Consider the following 23814-nt stretch of genomic DNA (forward strand, 5'->3'; position numbering starts at 1 on the left):
ACTAAAGTTTGAGATGCTCTGGTATAGAGGAAAAAGCTACCCAAAGACCTAGATTCCAGGCAAGCTTCACCACTTAATGAGAACAGCCTTGGACAAATCATGTCACAGTTTCTTCATTTGTAGAAGGAGGATATTTGCCTCATGGGCTTGTAAGGATCAAATAAGATAATAGATGTGCAATTGCTTTCTAAAGCTTTTCATGCTTTGTATGTGTGAGTGGTGTGGATTCATGCCAGGGTTCACAGGCCTTGAACTCAGGACTCAGGTGTCCATATAACCTAGGACAAAGAGCTCTCCCCTGGCCCTCAAAGACTGACCTAAAGATGAGAAGTAGGCTATCAGAGCCAGTTTTAGTCCCGGTCCAGGGAGAGTAAGAACCAAGCGTTATTGTCTGGAGTCCTCCTGAAACCTGGGATTTGTGAAGCCAGGTCCCTGGGAAGGGTTGCTTTAGATGACGGGGGGGCTGGGGGTAGGAAGTGAGGGAGGGGGGCGAAGGGGAGTACAGGCCAGTAAGCAACCTTAGCCAAGTGCCCTTGCACCTTTTCCTTCTGACTAGAGGCCAGAGACTGATTAAAAGTCTTTAAACTGCACACATTTAACCGAGGAGCAGGGTTCGTGGTCAAGGGAAGGGAGCACTGATTATATTGCTATTCAACAACAATAATGAGAGTCACCTGGTAAATGGAATATAAGTGGAATGGAATATTTATAAATGGAATATTTCCTGCCTTATCAATAAACAAAGGATGTCACAGTCATCAACGATTGCAACCCTCCAAAATGAGCTGGTGAGCCCTGAGGAAACTCAGAGCTGAAAAGAATACCTGCCCTCTAGCAGCCATCAGACTACAGCCACACCCTGCGGTGAGCCCTGAGGAAACTCAGGATGTGAAAATACAGGATACTGGCCCCAGATGGTTGAGGTGCATATCAAAGGAATGATTTCAGTTAGCCCAGGCTCTTGCATCTTCCCATACACTGAAAAGCGCTAAATTCCTTAACTTGAGCTATCTGGTTTTCTTTAATTAACAGTAATCTTTTGATGTTCCCGACTACCTGCCCTTTGTTGCAAAACTCCTCTATATCCTGGCTCCTCCCCTTGCCTCCTCAGAGCAGTTTCTCAGAGCTATCTGAAATGTTGTCTCCCCAGTCTGCAGTCCTCATTTTGCCCCAGATAAAACTTAACTGGCAACTCTCAGGTTGTGTATTTTTTTAAGTCAACACACCACTTCTGATAGGAGTTAATTTCATCAGTAATGAAAAACATGGTTCCTGCCCCTAAGGAACTTCATGTTTTGTATGGGATCTGCATGCCAACATGATTGTAACAGAATGGCAAGTGCTAAAACAGATGTATTGTTCAAGATGCCTGCAAGGCCCTCAGGGGTAAAGGACTAACACTGTCTGGACAAGAGGTGGGACAGCTTAATAAGGAGGTGACTTTACTAGTCAAAACAAAGAGTAGAAGGAAGGTAAAAGTCTGGAGGGTCATAAGAAAGACCATGTCATGTTGAGGCACCAGTGAGGGGTCCAGAATAATTGGAATATGGGTTAAGTGAAGAACATGGGAGGTCCTGAGGCCAGAGAGGTTAAGCTAGAGAGGGATATGGTCAGACTAATTGATTTTCTGCCTGTGATTAGGGAGAAGCATTGGACATTGAATTGCCCCTTCTTAGAATTCTAATTATTCTTATCACTTCCTCTATCCTCACACTGTCACTGCCCTCTAAGAAAGGGAATTCATTTATTTTCTAAGCATATTTCATTCCCTCACTGCAGTGCAAGTTCCAGAAGACAGGAACTGTTTACTCCTCTTCAGTCTCTCCCTAGCCCAGTATAGGCCAAGCTCCTATTGGTACTCAGTAAGAATTTGATGTATGTATGTCTGAGAAATGTGAGAGGAGGCAGCAGGAGTAAACAGACAGAAGAGGAAAAGGATGGGGAGAGATGAGCACACTTAGTCCCAAGAAGGATGATAAAAGAAAAAAGAATCACAAATACTAGCCCCTTCTGAAGTCTCCCAGCCTGGGGTCCCCTGCAGCCACTGTGTCCACCTCTGCCTTTAGAATGAGACTGGCCTGTTGTGTCAGGGAGGGGAGGAGGAATGCAGGGGTAAGGATGAGGCTTCAGAGAGGCCTAATGGAAGAGCAGACACCACTGTGATAAAGGGCTCACTGGCCTGAGAGCAATGAGGGCTGGGGTTCCAGTCCTGGCTTTGCCATTAACTCCCTGTTAAGTCTTGGTCGAATCTCTTCAGTTCTTGGTGCCTCAGTTCTCATACCTATAACCTGATTGAGTCCATGCAACTGAGCACTCCCCATGTGACTTCTCTGTGAACTGTAGGGTGCCAGGCTGCTTCTAGCTCTGATATTCTGGCTAAGGCTCGGCAGATGATGTCTCTGTGGCCCTGAGGCTATTCAGGGGGGAAACAGTAGGCTTTTACAGAAATAAGCCTGAGCCCTGAGCCCTCCACCAGTTTCTGACCCACAAGTGGAGGCCTGGTCCAGCCCAGCCCTGGGGGAAACACCAATTGATTAGCACTTATAGATGTGTTAGTATACAAAAATTAGAGGGTATATGTTTACTGTGACAAAATTCAGATGAGCTCATTGGGGAGATCCCTCCCATTATAGCTTATCTCAAGATGCAAATCCCAAGGACAGAAGTCTAATTTTTTAGGAGCTGAGTGTGTGTATTTATAGGTGTGGTTTGGCTTTTGTTGGTGATATTCTTAAAGAAACAGAGCCCTTAGTGGTTAGTAAACAAAACATTTATGCAGTAATTAAGTGTGGTTACAGTTCATTGTTGTCAATGACACAGCATTTTCCATCATGATGATAGGTGAAACAAATTAAAACCTCATGAAGTAGTCGTAGCACATTCATGCTAGTGAGAACATATTGCAAAGCATTGCACATGCATTGGAGGGGCAGACAAAACTGGGGACATGCTATATTTTCACTCACCTCAGATTAGCTTTGTGTATTTTGTCGTTGAGACTTACATAATGTTTGGGTCAAACAAAAAACCCAAAGAGATTTTATAAAAGTTTACAGCCATTATACAGTATCATTTAACCCCACAAATGGATAAAGCAAACTACTATAGCTCAGTGATACACAAACCAGGACTAAAATTAGTCAATCTGCCTATGTATATAGCTAGCTACACTATGATAGATATGGAATATGCTGAGTCTTTTGGCATCAGCTATTTAGATAAGCAGGTTCCCAAAATATACTAGTTTGATTTCCAATGAGAACTAAGTGTAGTGCCTTTTCAGTTGAAGATTATGCACACCTCAGTGTCAGACCTGAGGAGAAGCAAACTAGGGGAAGGCAGAGAAGGGCTGGGAGGACACCTGAGCAGGGCTCTTTGGACAGCTTGACACTACTTTCCCTGTGCAGTTCCAGACCTGGTTCACAGAGAGTTAAACAAAGTGTATTGAAATTGTTGGCCCTCAGAAAGGGTGTTTATACAAAGTCCCATACTTAAAGCATAGATAGAACAGTAACTGAGCGCCTCTCAAAATGAACTCTTCTATATTAGAAGAAAACCCAGTGCCAAAGGTTAATGGATATCAGTGTTTGAATTACTGTATAAAGATAATTTATTCTAAAATAGAAACAATGGATTTAGAAGTATTCTCCTGGAAACTAGCAGAAAGAGATAGAGAGAGAGAGGATATATAGATATAGATATATAGATAGATGTATATTTCATTACACAGAAGAAAAGTTTTATATACCATTTCCATAAAGCATCTGTCATCCTCCCATTTCTTGCACCTTAAGAGAGAATGCAATGGCTGTATGTTACCTTTGAAAAGGCTCACTTTCCTTTGAGCTGTTTTACAGAAATGGTGCCCTGGATTGACCATGCCACTCCAGAGTCAAACTTCTTCAGGTCAAAATAAAAATAACAACTGGGGCTTCCCTGGTGGCGCAGTGGTTGAGAGTCCGCCTGCTGATGCAGGGGACATGGGTTCTGGCCCGGCCCGGGAAGATCCCACATGCCGCGGAGCGGCTGGGCCCGTGACCCATGGCCGCTGAGCCTGTGCATCCAGAGCCTGTGCTCCGCAATGGGAGAGGCCACAACAGTGAGAGGCCCGTGTACCGCAAAAAAAAATAAATAACAACAACAACATCACAAAAAGAAAAAAAATTCACAAAATCTACAAAATATAAGGCCTGAACAAGCACAGACTTGCTATGAGTTCAGAAACTCAGTGAAAGAATTAAAATTACAAAGCACCTCTTGCAAAATATACTTCTTGAAAACCACACAAAACACTGTGCAGTAACCCCTGCTTAGTGCTTGGAGGTAAGTATCCTGAAGGACACACACTTAGCCCTAGGAAGGAAGCTTGATTTTATTATCAAGAGAGCCAAAGGGGTTCCAGGGTTTCTTTGTATTTGCTGTTTTATAATTGCAGACAAAATGGAAGTCAAGAAGTGTGCAGACCTCAATGCATTCATAATTGTACAGCTCCATTTATATATATATATATATATATATTTAAATATTTATTTATTTATTTATTTAAGCTACACCAGGTCTTAGTTGCAGCACGCAGGATCTTCATTGTGGCATGCAGGATCTTTAGTTGTGGCACATGGACTTCTTAGTTGTGGCATGCAGACTCATTTGTGGCATGCGGACTTCTTAGTTGTGGCATGTGAACTCTTACTTGTGGCATGCGTGTGGAATCTAGTTCCCTGACCAGGGATTGAACCCAGGCTCCCTGCATTGGGAGCGTGGAGTCTTACCCCATGGACCACCAGGGGAGTCCCCAGCTTGATTTATAGATTCTTGCAGATGAACCACTAACACTGACACTTTTTTACACAGTCTCTTTTGCAAGGATATATTAAACTTAATAGGCTAAAGAGAATCTTATGCAATATAATGCTTGAAACTGTATGCACAATAGCTGTTGGACATAGTAATAAAGAGGCCTTGAAAAATTATCTTTGTCTATAAACTGCTGCCCTTTGGAAATAAAAGCTCTCTCATGACCCCTGGGCTACTCCCTTGTGACACACAGTGCCACAAACATCATAGTGAAAAGTCAATACCAAACCTAGTTTAAGATGAGTTTTGTACATTTGCTTCTATACAATCAGGAAAAAAAGAGATACAATTTGTATCAACAGAAGGTCATTTCTGGTTATTTGAGGCATTGCTCCTAGCCGCTTTGATTCATACACATTTTATGAGAAGAATGACAATTGTTTTTGGAACTAAGAAATACATATGCTGCCCTAAAAATATTTCCTGTATTGGGAGGAGCTTACAATTTTTTTGAGTACTAAACATGAACATGTTCCAGATGAATTGCAGCTGACACGATTAATCTTGTGCTTCCCTGTACGTTGTGCAGCTAGTGGATACAGTGGTGTCATTGATGGTTTTAGTAGGAAGATGAACTAACTGGCACAAAGGCAGTAGAGTCATCTAAGATTGTCAAATATCCTGATTTAGACATGGGACAGATTTAGAAGGTCCAAGAAGCTGAAGGTATAAAATGGTGTTTGTGTGAAATAGAAAGCACTTCACTCTCTATGGACCTACCTGACAGAAAATAATTTTACATCTCAGTATGCTGGGGGATAGAAAGATCGGAGGGTAGGAGATGAATGTGAACTGTGGTTAACTGAAGAGAAACACTGAGATGAAGTTTTGATCAACTAGGACAGAGACACAAAGCCAGAAAGCAGCATGCAAGCCATTATCAAACCACCAGAAACAACCCTGACTACAGTCTCACATTCGGAGTGTTTCACAGTAAGAAACATTTATAGGCAGTGTCACACCTTCTCATGAAGAAACAAAAGGCCAAGACCAGGCCTTCTCAACTTTCATGAAAAAACGACCATAGAAATTAGCAAGTTCCAGCTCAAGAAATACTGAGCTGGTCATGGTTCAAAATGTTGCAATATACAATGGATTCAAAAAGGGGTTCATTTAGTGCAGCTGTTAAAAAACCAAAAACAAACGCCTCTTCTAGAGGCATTTAGCTACAAAGTTTCCCACCCTGAGCAAGATACAAGTTGCGCAAATGGTGCTGTCAACACAAAGTCCTGCCTTCTTTAGTAATGCATTTAAGAATTACCTAAGGTCAAATGCACACTCTGTGTGCATTTGAAGTGTGTAACTGAGCCAGCTATTAGCAAGATGTAGCATTCCCTTTTGGAAGCTGCCTTGTTTCCACCTAGAAAATCCCCTAATTTTGTTTCCTAAAGAAATTCTGCTCCACCAATGATCAACCTTATTGCCCAAAGGGTGGATGGCAGGAAAAAGTGGATTACATGGCTGTGCATTACATTTCATCCTGTAGTGTTGAATACTGCATAGGTCAGAAGTCCAAAGAGCATCCATTAGACCCTCCTTGAATGCAGCTTTTGTGTTCATCGTTTATCGCCAAATGAGTTTGGCCATCTCTCCTGGGATTAAGGGAAGCGGATTCTGGTAGGAAATCCCTTGGTCCTGGTCAAACTCTTCTGTGCTTATCTAGCACACGCATCTACTATGCTTGGAACTTGAGCTTATCCATCAGCTCCTCTGCAGAAGAAGGCTGTAATCTGATCCCTAATTTACTGAGGTGAAGAGACTTAAAAGCTAAGAACTGTCATAAATGTTGACAAGTAAAAAGTGCAAAGGAAATAGAGCCAGTTTGCTCTGGTGCCTAAGAAAGCAATGTTCAAATATTAGGATGTAGTTTCACTTTCAAAACTAGTTGAAATTATGAAATGTGACATAAAATCAAGTCTGATTTGTGATCTACACAGCTGTAGGCTAAGGGCTGTGCAGATCCTATCTTTTTATCATCACTATATAAAAGGTTATATAGAGATATACACACACACCTCTCAAACAAATACATACAGTCATACATGCAATATAATTGCTAACAATAAGTTTGAAATATAGCTCTAGAAGCTTTGATGTGACCCTATAGCTCGGTTAATAAAGGTATTGAATGGTCAGATATCCATGCAATAAAGTATGCATTTACTTTTAAATAGCTTTAAATATTCCTATTAAAAATCCTAAAATGTTAATTCAACATATGGATTGATCCTGATCTCTTGCTCTCTAAATTAGATATATCATCGATACTTTGTAATATAGAACGTGTGACTAAGAAAACAGTTGATAATGGAACCCCTTGGAGTTTCTTGCATTTGGGCCTTTCGCCTGGGTTTTGTCCTCCATTACCTGCATGGTGCAGTGCAAAAGGGCATAGGACTTGGAGTCAGAGGACTTGGGTGTGAGTCTTGACTTGGTCACTTGTTAGCAGTGTGACCTCGGCAAGTCACCTAATCTCACTGAGCTTCAGTTTCCTTGTCTAGAAAGCAAGACATTAGTAAGACTTACCTCATAGGGTTGTTATGCACATCAATGACATAAACTCTGTTAACTTGTAAAGTGTAACACAAAATTATTAGTTACTATTATCATAGTATTAGTGAATTATTGGTATTCATATTTATATTTGTATAATGAAATAAGTCTTATGTCATGTCAACGTGCAGCCCTAAGCTTAGAAACAATCAAGGCTGCTAGTTGCTGGGCATCTGCTGTGTGGGGATTCTTCTCCATCACTGCAAGGACGATGTTTGAAGGGAAAATATTGCAGAGGTTCTTGTAGGTCTGATACTGATGCTCTGGGATCATATGCTCCCTGGAATCATTGCACATTCCAACCCAAGGATTCATCCAAAGCTGCTCCATCTTTTCAGGCACGCTCCGTACCATGACTGGCTCATAGCATGGTTGCATGAGGCTGTTACTCAAGGGATAGGAGTGGTAGCCATAGGAGTCAGTTGCACAGGGCAGTGGGTCCCAGCTGGCATGTTGTTCCCGGCACAGAGGAGGGCGTCTTTGCCTCATGGGGTTGCTCTCATACAGGCGGGAATCAGAAATGCTGTCCATCCGAGTCATCACCAGGGCACGTCCTGGCTGGGGAGTTGCCCCAGGATGGATATTGGGAGGCATGGGATAGTCTCCAGGACAGCTGGAGTGTGCTCCAGTTGTCGGGTGCTGGGCATGCAGAACTAAGTGGGGGACTGATTGCTTGTTGGGGGCTTGCTTAGAGTCCTCTGGGCCATAGCTCTGCACTCGCGTTAAGGCTTCATGGTAACCATGAGGAAAAGGCTGAAGATGGTTCTGAGATGCTGAGCGATGCAGCTTCAAACTACCTTCAGGATGAGTATCAGCTACAGCCAAATACAGGTTGTTGTAAGAGGAATAGCTGTCGTTCCTGCTATGGCTCATACGATTGTCAGGACAGAGGTTGGGATTCCGGGCATACAACCCCCGGTCTGTTTCAGCCATGTAGTACTCTCTATTATGCATGCTGTTGATGTTCAATTTGGAGAAGTCGCCTAACATTGAATAGTAGCTGTGGTCCCCCAAGGACTCAAACTTTGGGTATTGCTCAGTGTAGCTAATAGGGGTCCCATGGCTATTGGTAACCAGGATCGGGGGGTACTGCATGCTGGTCATGTGCTCCAGTGAGGACTTCTGGTGGGAGAAATGAGAGGATCCTGGCACGGGGCTGCTGGCTGAACGGGTGTTGAGTGCACCCACTGCATGGCTTTTCGGGGGTGGGATTGTGGGGACACTTAGAGCAGTCACAAGTGAGGGGACAGAGCTGGCCTCAGGCTTACGGGCAATGGACAGCCATTCTTCAGGCTCCACAGCCACGGAACGGATGCTGGGATCTGATTGGCGCTTGGGGGCCACACGTTTGACTTCTGAGGTTATGTCACCTTTGGTATTAGACAGCCCTGTGCCACACTTGGCCAGGGTGCCTTCACTCATGGTTTTCACTGTGGACAGTTTGGCACTGATGCGGAGCTCATCAGCCACCGAACGCTGCGGTTGGTTGGCCCGCTCCGGATGGTAGTATTTGCACTTGTGGCCGTAGGTGCATTTTTTGCCTGAAAAATAATGCCTTGTGGTAAGACTCTCTCTCAGAGTGGTGCAACTCTCTGTGCCAGAAGCTGTCGTAACAATCTGGTCACTCAGGTTAGAGTTTTACTGTTTGGGGTTAAGGCAGAAAATTAACCGTTCATAAAGGTGGGAGACAAACAACACCATGGTGGCATCACACACTGTGAGGGGAGAGAGAAGACGTGGAAACCTGGGGAGGAAACTGCAATGCGAAAGCTAAGAGTTGAGCCATTGAACACCCTTCATTTTCCTGTAATTCACAACTTTGCCTAGGCATAACCCACATGCTGAGACAGTGTAGGGCAGCAGCAGGCAGGGTGGTTCAGTGCAAAGAGCACCAGCTTGGAGGCCGGTCAGACCTGAGTTTGATTTCCAGCTACGTCACTTACTAGCCCTGTGATCTTGGTAAGCAATTTTACTTTCTGTGCCTCATTTTCCTATTCTGTAAACAAGGCTCATAATAATGCCTTTATTATAGGGTCATTGTGGGGAATTAAATGAAAATAATGAACATGAAATACTCTATGATATGAATAAATGATAGTTGAGAACAAACACCTACTCATCCTATAAATAAATGACTATCCAAAAGTAGTGAACTTTTAAAGTAGCCTCAGACCAGGCAGCCCATGTCATACTATTAGGCTCACAAACTTTGTATCTTAGGGACTTGGGTAAGATCATGAAAGCACTCTAGAAAACTATATTTAAAAAAGGAAATGAAAGCAAAGTTTGGAAGCAAACTGGAAAGTACAGATTGGAAGAAAAGGGTATTATTAGTTGACAGAGTGTGCAGTCACCTGCCTGAAAGACACATCCTTCTTCAGGACAAACCCAATTTGGCATTGCCCTTTCTGATTCCATAGGCCAAGTGGGTTTCTGCACTTCCCTACACCCAGCAACCCTGCTCAGGACAGAGGCAGCTAGAACACATGCATCATTTTAACTAGTGACAATTATTCTTTCCTTCAATTCTAGTTACCTTTTCCTCATGTAATTTCTAAGATGTTTCTTTAAATGCCTAACTGATAATACATGAAGACACAGACTTTAACTCAGAAAGTAGACAAGCCAGGATTTTCCCTTTGGAAGGGAAACCTTGAAGAGAAAAGTATTCACAGAGTTTTTATGTTTCTCTCAGTACAGAACTTGGTTCGGCACATAGGTACTCACCATAAGGGCATGGTTGCTTCTTGTGTTCGGGAACAACGGGTCTCTTTCTTAAGAAGTTTTCAAGGCTTGGGCCATGGCGTCCTAAAGGATCATCTGGAGGCATAAATCTGAAAGCAAGCAAGCAAGAGGTAAATGTCTTCTATTCTGTCCCCACTATCCCTTATCAGGAGTTCAGACCATCACTACCTCTTGCCTATACTGTTGTCACAGCCTTCTAATGGCCCTTCCTGCTTCAAGTCTATCTTCTGCTAAGTCAGCAGTTCTTCCCTCTGTTTCCACTTGAAAACAAAAAGGAATGATTTTTCCCGTGCATCATTCTTCTGTGGATTATAAATTCCAGCCATACTGGCATGCCTGCTAGTTCCCCCAACATGCAACCCACTTTCACATCTTTATAGCTTTATTCATGATGTCTTCTTTACCTGAAATGCCCAGCAGCCCTCTTTCCTCTGCAGTAAACTTCATCTCAAATGTTATCTCCTCTCTGAGGCTTTTTCCTATCATTTCACATAGACAAAGCAATTTTAAAAAATTCTAACCATAGCACATATCATGACACATTGTGGGAATCTCTCTCTCTTCTCCAGTATACTTTGAGCCTCTTAAGGGTGAGTCCTGTTACTCATTCAGCCTTTTATCTCCATTGTGACCAGCATAATGCACTATACACAGTAAGTGTCCAGCAAATGTTTATTGAAATTAAATGAAATCTATCCCTACTAGTAACTCAGATTTAGGCTATTCAGAGCCTACAGGAAAGAAACATACTTGTCATTCACAAAAGAATACATCAGCAACCGCTCCTCTATAAACTTCTTCCATTCTGGCTTTTCAATTTGAAGGTCTCGGTAGTTATCATTGGATACAATGATGCCATCAGAATCAAAAGCCAGTTTGACTATGAACCGGTCATCATAGCAAACAACTCTCCTGCCCTGGACCCTTCTGGATGGTGTGAAGACAAGAATCTTTTCCTTCTCCAGTTTACGTAGGATATCTTGATCTGTTGAAATACGGATTATATGCCAGAGGGTAGAAATAACCTTTGGAAATCAACAGCATTATCCCCATATTACAAATACAAAAGCTGGTACTAGATTAATATATTATTTGCCCTTAGAGAGAAAGTGGCCTCTATTCCTGGCTATGGCACCAATTTGGATTGTGACCTTAGGCAAGTTACCTTCCCCTTTGCATTCCAGTTTTCTTTCTGATAAAATGAAGGCAATAGATTCAATGACATCTAAGTTTTTAAAACCTACCATGAACAGTGAGAAAAAACACTGATATCTTAGCATTCTTGAGGCTTGTTCTGCCCTTTGGCTGAAGCACCAGCTTTTGGTTGCTGAAGAAACCAAGACAGTATGCTGAGGATGTGTCTGCCAGAAGGAGAATAAAGCATCCCTCCTAGGGACAACATTTTTGCCTTCTGCCTGAGGGAAAGTCATGACTAAGGAAAAACATTAAGCGGTAGCATGTGAGTACTGACCCCCTTTCCTTTTAGCTTCTTAATTACTGAGGAAAGAAGCCAGGATCCACTCTCAGACTGAGTCTGGGAGCCTGTTCAGCAGCTGGCAGATAGCTCCATGACACAGTTCTGACAGCCATTCACTGAACCTTCTCATTTTGCACAACAGGCAAGAGCTGATACTCAGAGGAATGGGGTATTTATGCTCTGAAATGCTGTAAAGAGCTAGCTTCATATACTACTACAAGTGAATGTAATGATCCTCTTGCCAATAGGGCCACATCATGACTTTTGTGGACTTTAGGCACTTTTGCCTTTATGGGTCCCTTCTTCCATTAAAAAATATTAAAAATTATACTTTACAACTGGGTTGGTATAAAAACAAATAATCCAGTTAGATACATTATTATACATTCATTGTTATATTCAATTTTCCCCTCTGATGTTAAAAAAATAATAAAATTAAAACGTTTACATGGGACCCTAAAAGTATCTATTATGGGCCCTAGGCACTGGGCCTACTGTGCCTCATGGATAAGCTCACTCTGAATGCCATGGGACTTTTCTCTTTTTCTATTCTACCCCCAAATTTGCAAATCCCACAGTCACTTATCTGGTACAGAATAAGATCCATTGTCTACCACGGTTTCTTTAGTATTTTGGAAAACTCAGATTCATCCCCCTTTAGTCTGAAGTCTGTGGTCAAATAGAAAAAACACTCCTTTTTTTCAACTGTGTGCTTTATTCTTTGCTTGAAATTGAAGTCTCTATTTAACTGCTGTATGCCACAGCACAATTGTTTATTTGGATCAGGAAAAATATGCTTTAAAATATACTTAATAAAAAACATTTTAAGTATACTTAATAAATTTAGAAAAGTAATTATCTAATTTGGGAGCATCAAGCTGTCCCCAAACTATCTTGCCAGCTTTGCCTCTGGATGAGAAGAAATGTCTTATTTGAAATGGTACCTGTAATTGGTGCATCAGGGCGGGATTGCTCCTTTCTCCACGCAGGCACAAATACAGTAATGTCTTTATGGCCTTTATCTAGAAACCATTCCACAGCAAGTTGTATTCCTCTGCAGGAGAACTCTTCTTTATTCCCATGGCTTCAGGAAGATAGAGAATGAGAGTAGAGAAGATTGACAACAGGTAGCAAAGAAATACTCCAAACAGGCTTTTTCTTAGCACCAAGGAATTAAAGACAGACGTATTATTTCTTGAGGGTGCCAAAAATGTAGTTTTTAAAAAAACAAATTCTTTTTTATTCCATCATTACAAATATTGCCGTTATTATTACACATTCATTCAAGGCCACAGGTAACACCTCCCAACTTATAGCAGCCTTAGTGACTATTTCCTATCATTATTTCCATTTTCTCTCATCTCTTTCTGTTTCTATCACTACTCTCTTTTCAAAGATTCATATATTTATCAGATGAAAAAAGAAGAGGTGTCACCAGAGGTTTAGATAAAGTTTATATTTAGGATTAATTCGAGATGAATTTTTTTTTTTTTTTTTTTTTTTTCGGTATGCGGGCCTCTCACTGTTGTGGCCTCTCCCGTTGCGGAGCACAGGCTCCGGACGCGCAGGCCTAGCGGCCATGGCTCACGGGCTTAGTTGCTCCGCGGCATGTGGGATCTTCCCGGACCGGGGCACGAACCCGTGACCCCTGCATCGGCAGGCGGATTCTCAACCACTGCACCACCAGGGAAGCCCTCGAGATGAATTTTAAGCACATACAGTAAGCTTAAAAAATAACTGATAGCAAAAAAGACACACATAAATGCTGACTGAAAATAGTTATCACATTTAATTAAATATGACGTGCCAACAAAAGTCACAGTCTTGAAAATTTTAAGATGTGGGAAATGCTCACAGTGTAATGCTAAAAGAGAAAAGAAAGGATTTGGACTACATGTAATTTAATCCAAATTTTATAGAAGAAAGTCTATGTACAGTATTTTTTCCTTATTGTGGTTTTGCTATGTGCACTTCCACTTACCCACGGTCAACTGCAGTCCAAAAATATTAAATGGAAAACTCCAGAAATAAATAATTCATAAGTTTTAAATTGTGCACCATTCTGAGTGATGAAATCTGGTGCCATCCCATTCCATCCCATCCCAGGAGGTGAATCATCCCTTTGTCCAGCATATCCCATCTGTGAGTCACTTAGTAGCATCTCTGTTATCAGGTTGACTGTTGCAGTATCATGGTGCTTGTGTTCAAGTAACTCTTATTTTACTTAATAATGGCTCCAAAGTGCAAGAGTAGTGGTGCTCGCAATTTGGATATACTGAAGAGAGGCCATAAAATGCTTCCTTTAAGTGAAAAAGTGAAAGTTCTTGACTTAAAGAAAGAAAAAAATCATATGCTGAGGTTGCTAAGGTCTACTGTAAGAACGAACTGTCTATTCATGAAATTGTGAAGAAAGAAAAAGAAATTCATCCTAGTTTTGCTGTCGCACCTCAAACTGCAAAAGTTAAGATGGAAAAGACACCGAATTTGTACAATAAGATATTTAAGAGAGAGACACACTCATACAACTTTATTACAATATACTGTTATAATTGTTCTATTTTATTATTAGTTATTGTTGTTAATCTCTTACTGTGCCTAATTAATAAATTAAACTTTATCATAGGTATTTATGTATAGGAAAAAGCAGAATATAAACCAAACAGGGTTTGGTATTATCCCTAGTGTCAGACATCCACTGGGGTTCTTGGAACGTAACCCCCGTGGATAACAGGGGACTACTGTAAAAAGTTAGAAAAACTATTGTAGCAGGGAAGAGCCAATTTTGACTCCATGTTGGATCTGTTTCTTTGACTTTAGCCTTTGCTTTTCGTTGCTTTTGTTATTATAATCATACATAAAGGCCTGCCTCAGGGAACCCTACCCACCTGTGAATGGCTGCAAGAAAAAAGAAATTAACACATTCCCTCCCCAAGGCTGGCCATTCCAGGAGATGTTTTTCAAGACTGATGGCCCTTTTTACTTTACTTCCTCCCCACCTCTCCCTCTCTATTCTGACTTTTACTTTACTTCCCTCTCCGATTCTATAAAAGAAACTGGCATCCAGACCCCGATAAGATGGGATTTGGGGGGACCCTCGTCTGCCATCTTCTCAGTCTGCCGGCTTTCCGAATACAGTCGCTATTCCTTGTCTCAACACCTCGTCTCCCAATTTATTGGCCTGTTGTGCGGCGAACAGAGCGATCTTGGACTCGGTAACAAATTTAGCTTAGCCAGCCAGGAGCCTTGCTGCTCATGGCTAGGCGGCGCCAGTCAGGGAATACTGGGGCAAGGCCCTAGCAGCTGCGGGGACCATTTGTCCTGAGGATCTTCCCTTCAAAATTCCCTGAAGTGGCACCGGCTACCCCAGCTCCTGGCAGTTGAAGCAAGGAACCGACAAACTTCTATGAGTCGACAGACTCGATTTTAGAGAGTAAGTCGCTCTGGCGTGTACATTAGAACATATTCCCCCCTCAATTGGGGCTTTTCCTTTACGGGACAAACCAGTTTCTTTGTTTGGGGTACCCTGTTGGAGAGGGGAATTGTTGGACTCTACCTGATTTTGGAAACCGGTTTGTTGGGTTTGGTTTTGGTTTTGTGTGTGTTGATGTTGGAATTTGTGCTTTTTGTGTTGGAATATGTGTCTTTTGTGTTCTGGTGTTATCAAACATATAAAAATGGGAAATACTCCATCTATCCCAAAGGAGAGCCCTTTGGGGCTTATATTCGATAAATGGGCAAAACATAGCTGTGAGCCTATGACTAAGAAAGATATGATATACTATTGTAATAAGGTGTGGATCCAATATATGTTAGGAACAATGGCCCCTGAATGGCTCACTCAATTATATGATATTGCAGTTAGAAGTGTTTTGCAAAAGAGCAGGGAAAAGAGATGAGATTCCATACGTAGAAGCATTTATGCTATTGCATCAGGAGGAAAAGGAGTCAGAGGGCTGCCACCTTATGGTGCAGCGGTCTGAAAGAAAACCTAAGGGGGAACCTATATTCTACAAGGGGAAGAGGGAGAAAATGAGAGTGAGGGTATGTTATTTCAAAACTTAAACCTCCCTCTAGCCTATCCAGCTCCCCCAATGGCCGAGCAATCTGCACCGGCAGTTGTTCCAACTGCACTCCGACCCATGCCGCCAACATATTCACCACCTCCTATTTCCCTTACCCATGGGGATCAAATAGTTTCTATGTTAACCCCTGGAGCACAGGAACCTGGTTTAGTACCACCATCTAAGACCCGACAGAGCACCCAATTTGGACCGGGAGCCGTTTCCGCAGCAGGGCAATTTCCCTTGCTCCGATATCCTCTAAGAGGCCCAGGGACTGCCTTGGACTTGAGGCACCCGATTCTAACTTTCCCACAAGAGCCCCCAGGTAACATTGACAGTGAGGAATAAGTTGATTGACCTTCTAATAGATACGGTGTCGCATATTCTATGGTAAACACCATAGTGGCACAGAAAACATCTCAGTCTATCCCGGTCACAGGAGTTTCTGGAGAAGTACAAAACCATTTGTTCTTACAACCTCTAGAATGCCAACTAGGGGACCTCACCCTACAGGGCCATGGATCCCCAATGAATGTAGATCCCTCTTCCCCCTAGGTACAGGCCCTTTTGGCTATGCATTTCATGGCCCAGTCTGCCCCAGCCATCAGGTGCAAAATTCAGAAAACAACTGCTGGTCTTCAGACTCCAAAGAACGATTTGCTCCAATTGGCTTATTTGGTTTTCAATAATAGGTATATGGCCAAAAATGCTGAACGCACAGAGAGAAATATGCAAAAGGTCCAAATGATTGCAGTGGTTTTGTCTGCTCAGAGACCACCAACTGTGAGGCCACCTTTTCCTGGACCACTAGGCCCATGGATACCCATACAGGACCAATGTACCCTGTGTGGACAAAAGGGGCACTGGAAGGAGAGTTGCAATCAATGTGCCCTTTGCAAACAGCCAGGGCATTGGAAGAAGGAATGCCCCAGACACAGAGAGTGATGGGGTCCCCTCAACCATTGATGGTTTCACAATCAGAAGACTGAGGGGGCCCAAGACCAAAAGTGGCTCTGCCTAGAGATACCATCTACATGATAAATGTTGAGCCTTGGGTGATCATTGATGTGGCAGGCCTCCTGATAGAATTTGCTTATAGATACTGGTGCAACCTTTTTGGTCTTAACCCAAAGGATTGGAAAACTTAGTAACCATAAAGAGTATGTAATGGTGGTGTCAGGGAAAAGGCAGGGGCACACTTTCCTGGAACCCCTTTTGTGCAACATCGATGGCTAGCTGTTTTTACATTCCTTTCTGTTTGTGCCTGATTGTCCCATCCCTTTAATGGGAAGAGGTTTATTAACTAAGTTAGGGGCCACTATGTTTCTTGAGGGGCAAGGGAACCAACCTCATAAATTTCTTAAACCTAGGGAAGCTCCTCAAAAATGTTTGTACATAGATTACCAAAATAGGAGGCCACTGGTCTGACTAAATTAACCATAGCTGATATTCAGAGCCTGATTGGAATTTTGGAAGAGGCCTTCTCCCCTAAGCTAAATGAGGAAAAGTAAAACTTTCCAACATAGGTAAATGGGTATGTTAGTCCTTCAATATCATTGAGGTAGCCACCCAATTCTTTGAAAATAGAAAAACAAAATTGTCCTTGTTTTACAAATGTAGTCTTTACAAGACCAGGAGTGTGGCTCCAAAAATAATGCAAAGCCCACCAATCCTTTTACCACTCCCAAACCTTCCCTATTTATCTTAAGAGGCTTGTAAGTATTAAACAAAGGGGAAATAAAGTCATCCTAAGAGAAACTTGCCTGTATCTTTGAGATGCCCATGTGCTATCTGGTCTTCTCAGGAACCTTTATGTCTGCCATCGTTTTAAAATGCAAATTTTGAAAAAGAGGGTAAAGTAATTTAGAACTTGACTTGTTTTCCATAAATATTAGTAAAAAGGGTTTAGCCATCTAGACAAGCGAGCTTGATTTGTTCCATCTGCCAGAAACCCAACTTTAATTCAACCTCTTAAAAGATAGGTTCCTTACCCAGAGAGGGAAAAGAGGAAAGAAAATAGGCAGGCCCAATTATTGGCAGCCCTACAGGGGCAACCCCCATCCAGAGAAACCCTGATTCATCCCAGCAGAAGCCAAGACCAATGCTGGGTCTGCAGAAAGCCTGGCTGCTGGGCGAGGGAATGCTCCCACAGGGGCAAGCCTCCTAAGATGCCTTATCCAAAATGCCAAAAAAGTGGCCATTGGGAAGCCAACTTCCCCTTGGGCCAAAGGGCTCAGGGGCCAGGGGCAGCCCCTCAGATGACCCTGGATTGACGGGACCCTCTGCTCCAAATGACCCCCCTGTTTAACATCAGTATTACTAGATTGGAACCAAGGGCGAACCTAGATGTGGCAGGTAGGACCATATCTTTCTTATTGGATACAGGGGTCGCCTACTCTGTCCTAGTTTTCCTTCTCTGGACCCTTCTCCTCCAACTCCTGTCAGGTTACAGGAGTCTCAGGTAAACTTACTACTAGGCCCTTTACTGTCCCTTTGTGTTGTTACTGGGAAGGATATACTTTCTCTCATTCCTTCCTGGTCATACCTGAATGCCCCCTCCCACTGTTAGGTAGGGACATCATGAACAAGATGCTACTTGGGGTAACCACCCCAGTAACACCCCTCCAGTTCTTAGTCTTAGAGACACAGCCATCTCTGAGAACTGGCACACCAGCCTTAGCTAAGTTGCCAGTAGACCCCCAGGTCTGGGCTGATAGAATCCCAGGGAGAGCTATAACCACCTCCCCAGTGCTTATCACCTTAAAGGAGCCAACCTCTTTCCCCAATCAGAAACAATATCCAATTTTCCCAGAAGCCCAAAGGGTACTGCAGCCTCTCATATCCAGATTTTTACAACATGGGCTACTTATTCCTTACAGTTCTCCTTGCAACACCCCTATCTTACATGTTAAGAAGGCAAACGGAGAATACAGACTGGTCCAAGACTTAAGAGCTATCAATGAGGCAGTTGTCCCACTCCATCCGGTAGTCCCCAACCCATACAACTTGTTGGGACCATCCCAGGCACAGCCTCCTGGTTTACTGTGTTAGACTTAAAGGATGCTTTCTTTTCCATACCTCTGGACGCCCAGTCCTACTACCTCTTTGCTTTTGAGTGGCATGAGGAAGGGAATAGAGGACAACAACTCACTTGGACAGTCCTACTTCAAGGGTTCTGAGACAGCCTTCCCCTTTTTGTCCAGGCCCTGGCCAAGGACCTCCAAATCTATACCTGGAGGAAGGGACTGTCATCCAGTATGTGGATGACCTTCTTATTTGCTCCCCAGACCATGAGAGAGCCTTAACTCATGCTACCCAGACCTTCAATTTTTTGGCCAAAAAAAGCTATAAAGTTTCTAAGTCTAAGGTCCAATTGGCACAGCAGGAAGTCAAATATCTGGGAGTAATCCTATCCCCAGGGGAACAAAGTATCTCCCCAGATAGAATGCAAGGGATTTAGATCTGCTGGAACCAACTATCTGAAAGCAGCTCTGAGCCTTTTTAGGCCTCATGGGGTATTACAGACTATGGATTTCTAACTACGGATTAAAAAGCACAACCTCTTTATGAGGCCTCTAAAGGAAAATCTGACTCTAAACCTCTGCTCTCGGGCCCTAACCAAACCCAAGATTTCTAACAGCTAAAGACATTACTATCTCAGTCCCCAGTCTTGGGAATCCCAAGAACTGATAGACCTTTACAACTATTTGTGGCAGAAAAACAAGGGATGGCTTTAGGAGTCTTAACTTAGGAACTTGGCCCTGTCTGGAGACCTGTAGGATATCTGTCAATGAGACTGGACCTGGTGGCCACTGGATGGCCCAAGCCTCCCATGACAGTATATACCTCCCATCAGGTTACCTCTCTCAGAAGAGAAAGGCCATTTCTAGCTCACAGATAGCAGGATCCTCAAATATCAGGCATTACTGTTGGAGAATCCAGACTTACGTGTCATGGTCTGCTCCTCTTTAAATCCAGCTACCCTGTTCACCCTACCTGTTCATCAATGTGAAGATAATATATCATTCCTTGTTGCCCTGACCAGATCTAACTGATATTCCACTACAAAACCTGAGGAGGTTTGGTTTACTGATGGAAGTAATTTTGTTTCTGAAGGATGTTGAAGGGCAGGGTATGTTGTGGTCTCCTTGACACAGGTTATTGAGGTCTGGACTCTTCCCCCAGAGACCTCAGCCCAATTGGCAGAAATAATTGTTTTAACCCAAGCCTTAATCCTGGCTGAAAATAAGGCCCTTAATATATATACTGACTCTAAATATGCTTTTTTGGTTCTGCATGCTCATGCTGTTATCTGGAAGTAATGTGGTTACTTGACAGTCCAAAACAACCCAGTTAAGTATGGACCTCAAATTCTCTCCCTCTTGGAGGTAATCCTCAAGCCTTTCCAGGTAGCAGTGATTCATTGCAGAAGTCACTAGAAGGGTGATGATGAAATAACAAAAGGAAATTGGCTAGCTGAGCAGGCTGCCCAACAGGCAGCCCTTCAGCCTTTTGTGATAGAGGGTGCCTTAGTTCCTTCCCTTAGTTCTCTCCCTTCCCTGTCTTACTTGCCTAAGGAAATCAAATGGGCCATAAATCATGGGTACCACCTTGACCCAGATGGATGGTACTGGAGAGAGGACTTAACTCACCTGCCCTAATTGCTCCAATGGAAAATTATTAAGTTTTTGCACGAGGCCTGTCACCTAGAGAGAGATGCCTCATACCAGATTGTTTCTTCTATTTTCTCTGGGAAGGGACTTTACAATGTAGTTAATAAGGTAACCTCATCATGCCCTATTTGTCTGACTAACAATCCTCAGAGAAATAAGCCACCCCTGTTGGCCCTTCTAGATCAGAGACACAGAACATATCCAGGGGAAGACTGACAAATGGACCTTACAATGGTTCCTCCCTACTGAGTATATAAGTACATTTTGGTGTTTCTGGACAACTTTACTGGTTGGGTGGAAGCTTTCCCCACCAGGACAGAAAAAGCTTTGGAGGTATCCCAGAAGCTTTTAACTGAAACCATCTCTAGATTTGGCCTCCTGTTTTATCTTCAGAGTGATAATGGTCCTGCCTTTGTTTACCAAATTATTCAGTAGATATCCAAGGCTCTAGATATTGAGTACCACCTTCATTCTTCCTGGAGACCCCAATCCTCAGGAAACGTAGAAAGAGCCAACCAACATTTAAAGAATACCTTAAGAAAAATAAACCAAGAGACCTCCCTCAGTTGGAAAGAAGCCTTCCCTATTGCTCTTTTAAGGGTCAGAACATCCCCAAAGGCCTTGCTTAACCTTAGCTCTTATGAAATGCTGTATGGTAGGCCTTATGAGGGGACCTACTGACATACTCTGTTACCTCTTTTGGACAATTCCAAAAAGCCCTCCAGAAATATGTGGTAAAAAGGCTTCCTTCCCCAGAGTCTTCTCTTTGCCTCTACTCTTCAGGAACACAAGTATTCATCAAAACTTGGAAGGATGGCTCCCCTGGTTCTCAAATTCATCTGACCTTGAAGGGACCCTATCCAGTCATGCTCTCTTCTCCTACAGCTGTTAAAGTACCAGGGATCACCAGTTGGATCAGCCTGAAGTGATCCACAGTGTCTTTAGAGAAATTTTTTTGGTTTGCGGGTATACACCTCTTAGAGAGAAGCATTCTCAATCTTAACATCATGGTCCAGGAATCCTGGAAGGCTACAGTAGCAGCCATTGAGGAGCAACAGTCAGCCCTAGATTCTCTGGCTGAGGTGGTTTTACAAAATAAGAGGGCCCTCAATGTTATAACACAGTGGTCCCCAACATTTTTGGCATCAGGGACTAGTTTCATGGAAGACTATTTTTCCACAGACTGGGTGGGGGGCAGGGATGGTTCAAGCAGTAATGTGAGTGATGGGGAGCAACAGATGAAGATCCACTCACTTGTCAGCCACTCACATCCTGCTGTGTGGCCTGGTTCCTAACAGGCCACAAACCAGTACCGATCCGCAGCCAGGGAGTTGGAGGACCCCTATTATAACAGCTGAGGCTGGGGGTGTCTGTGCCCTGTTAAATGAAACATGCCACTTCTATGTTAATGCCTCCAGCCAGGTTGAAGAAAACCTTCTGGTTTTAAAGAAAAACATCAAAATAATAGAAGATCTGAAAGAAAGAGCAGGACAGGGCCCTAGCTGGCTTCCTACCCTCCTCTCCTCTATGGAGACCCAGATATGGACATGGCTGTTGCCCTTGTTGGGACCATTAGTCCTGACAGCCTTTGTTTTGTTATTAGGCCCTTGTGGCATAAACCTACTTGTTTGACCCATTTCAGAACGCATACAGGCTGTTCGATTCCAAATGGTTCTGCAAGGTAACTACCAGCCCATTCAGCCTGGTCCTGAGACCAAGATCTACATGGGACCCCTTGATGGTCATCACTCCAGCCTACCTCATAGCTGAAGGAAAGCAAGAGGAGGGACCCAATCAAGGCTCAGCCCCTTAATAGAAGGAAGCAGCCAGAGCAGTCATCGCCCATGTCCCAAAAATTGGGTCCCATACTCTTGAGGGGGGAATGTTAGGTAGTTAGTCAGACATTAGCAGCAAGGAGGTGACAGTGGTGAAAAGGCAAGAAGGAAACAATCGGGCTTCCCTGGTGGCGCAGTGGTTGAGAGTCCGCCTGCCAATGCAGGGGATACGGGTTCGTGCCCCGGTCCGGGAGGATCCCACATGCCGCGGAGCGGCTGGGCCCGTGAGCCATGACCGCTGAGCCTGCGCATCTGGAGCCTGTGCTCCGCAACGGAGAGGCCACAACAGTGAGAGGCCTGCATACCGCAAAAAAAAAACAAAAAAAAAAAAGAAGGAAACAATCAAGTCACACCCCAACCCTCTGCGCACCCTCCCCTGACATTAGGAGCAAGGAGACAACAGTAGCAAAGGCAAGGGGGGAGTAGTCGAGTCACACCCCAACCATCTGAGGACCCTCCCCTGACCCCACCCAGAATGGGTGAAACTATGGTCAGGTGGTGGGCAACTTATCCTGATAAAGATAAAGAGGGAACCCAATAACACAAGGGAACACTAAAAATGAACTGTTGGAAAGAGAAATTCAGGAAACAATCCCGTCCACCATCACATCAAAAAGAATAAAATAGCTAGGAATAAAACAACTTATGGAGGTAAAAGGCATGTACTCAGAAAACTGTAAGACACTGATGAGAGAAATTGAGGAGGACACAAACAGATTGAAAGATATACCCTGTTTTTAAATTGGAAGAATTAATACTGTTAAAATGACTATATTACCCAATGCAACCCACAGATTCAATGCAATCCCTAACAAAGTATCAAGGGCGTTTTACACAGAGCTACAACAAATAATTTAAAAATTTGTATGGAAACACAAAAGACACCTAAAAGCCAAAACAACTTGAGAAAGAAAACAAAGCTGAAGAAATAATGCTCTCTGAATTCAGACTATACTACAAAGCTACAGTAATCAGAACAGTATGGTACTGGCTCAAAAACAGACACATAACTCAATAGAAAATAATAGAGAGCCTAGGAAAAAGCACACACTTATGGTCAATTAATGTACAACAAAGGAGGCAAGAATATACAATGGAGAAAAGACAGTCTCTTCAATAAGTGGTGCTGGGAAAACTGGACAGCTACATATAAGAGAATGAAATTAGAACATTCTCTAACACCACATAAAAAAATAAATTCAAAATGAATTAAAGACCTGAAAGTAAGACTGTAAATGATAAAACTCCTAAAGGAAAACATAGACAGAACACTCCTTGACATAAATCAGAGCGATATGTTTTTGGATCTGTTTCCCAAAGCAAAGGAAATAAAAGTAAAGATAAACAAATGACACCTAATTAGACTTAAAAGCTACTGCACAGCAAAGGAAACCTTTGACAAAATGAAAAGACAACCTACTGAATGGGAGAAAATATTTGTTAGTGATATGACTGATATGGGGTTAATGTCCAAAATATAAACAGCACATGCAACTCAATACAAAAAAGCCAGACAACTCAATTAAAAAATGGGCAGAAGATATGAATAGACATTTTTCCAAAGAAGACATACAGATGGACAGCAGACACATGAAAAGATGCTCAACGTTGCTAAT

General features: G+C 42.9%; 1 protein-coding gene across 5 annotated transcripts in view; it reads right to left on the reverse strand.

Annotated features, from left to right (window-relative positions):
* Nucleotides 1–7487: 7487 nt before the first annotated feature.
* ZC3H12B (zinc finger CCCH-type containing 12B) overlaps nucleotides 7488–23814 on the reverse strand; it is a 689142-nt gene continuing 672815 nt past the window's right edge. For all 5 annotated transcript variants that reach the window (XM_059050982.2, XM_067023460.1, XM_067023457.1 and 2 more), the window contains 4 exons: nucleotides 12574–12713; nucleotides 10903–11137; nucleotides 10135–10241; nucleotides 7488–8948 (listed from right to left, as the gene is read on the reverse strand). In XM_059050982.2, coding sequence (XP_058906965.1) covers nucleotides 7528–8948; nucleotides 10135–10241; nucleotides 10903–11137; nucleotides 12574–12713 — 1903 coding nt within the window. In that variant the 3' untranslated portion in view covers nucleotides 7488–7527. The remainder of the gene's footprint in view (nucleotides 8949–10134; nucleotides 10242–10902; nucleotides 11138–12573; nucleotides 12714–23814) is intronic.

Source organism: Kogia breviceps, chromosome X, assembly GCF_026419965.1.
Source record: "Kogia breviceps isolate mKogBre1 chromosome X, mKogBre1 haplotype 1, whole genome shotgun sequence".
In the NCBI taxonomy this organism is placed as follows: domain Eukaryota; kingdom Metazoa; phylum Chordata; class Mammalia; order Artiodactyla; family Physeteridae; genus Kogia; species Kogia breviceps.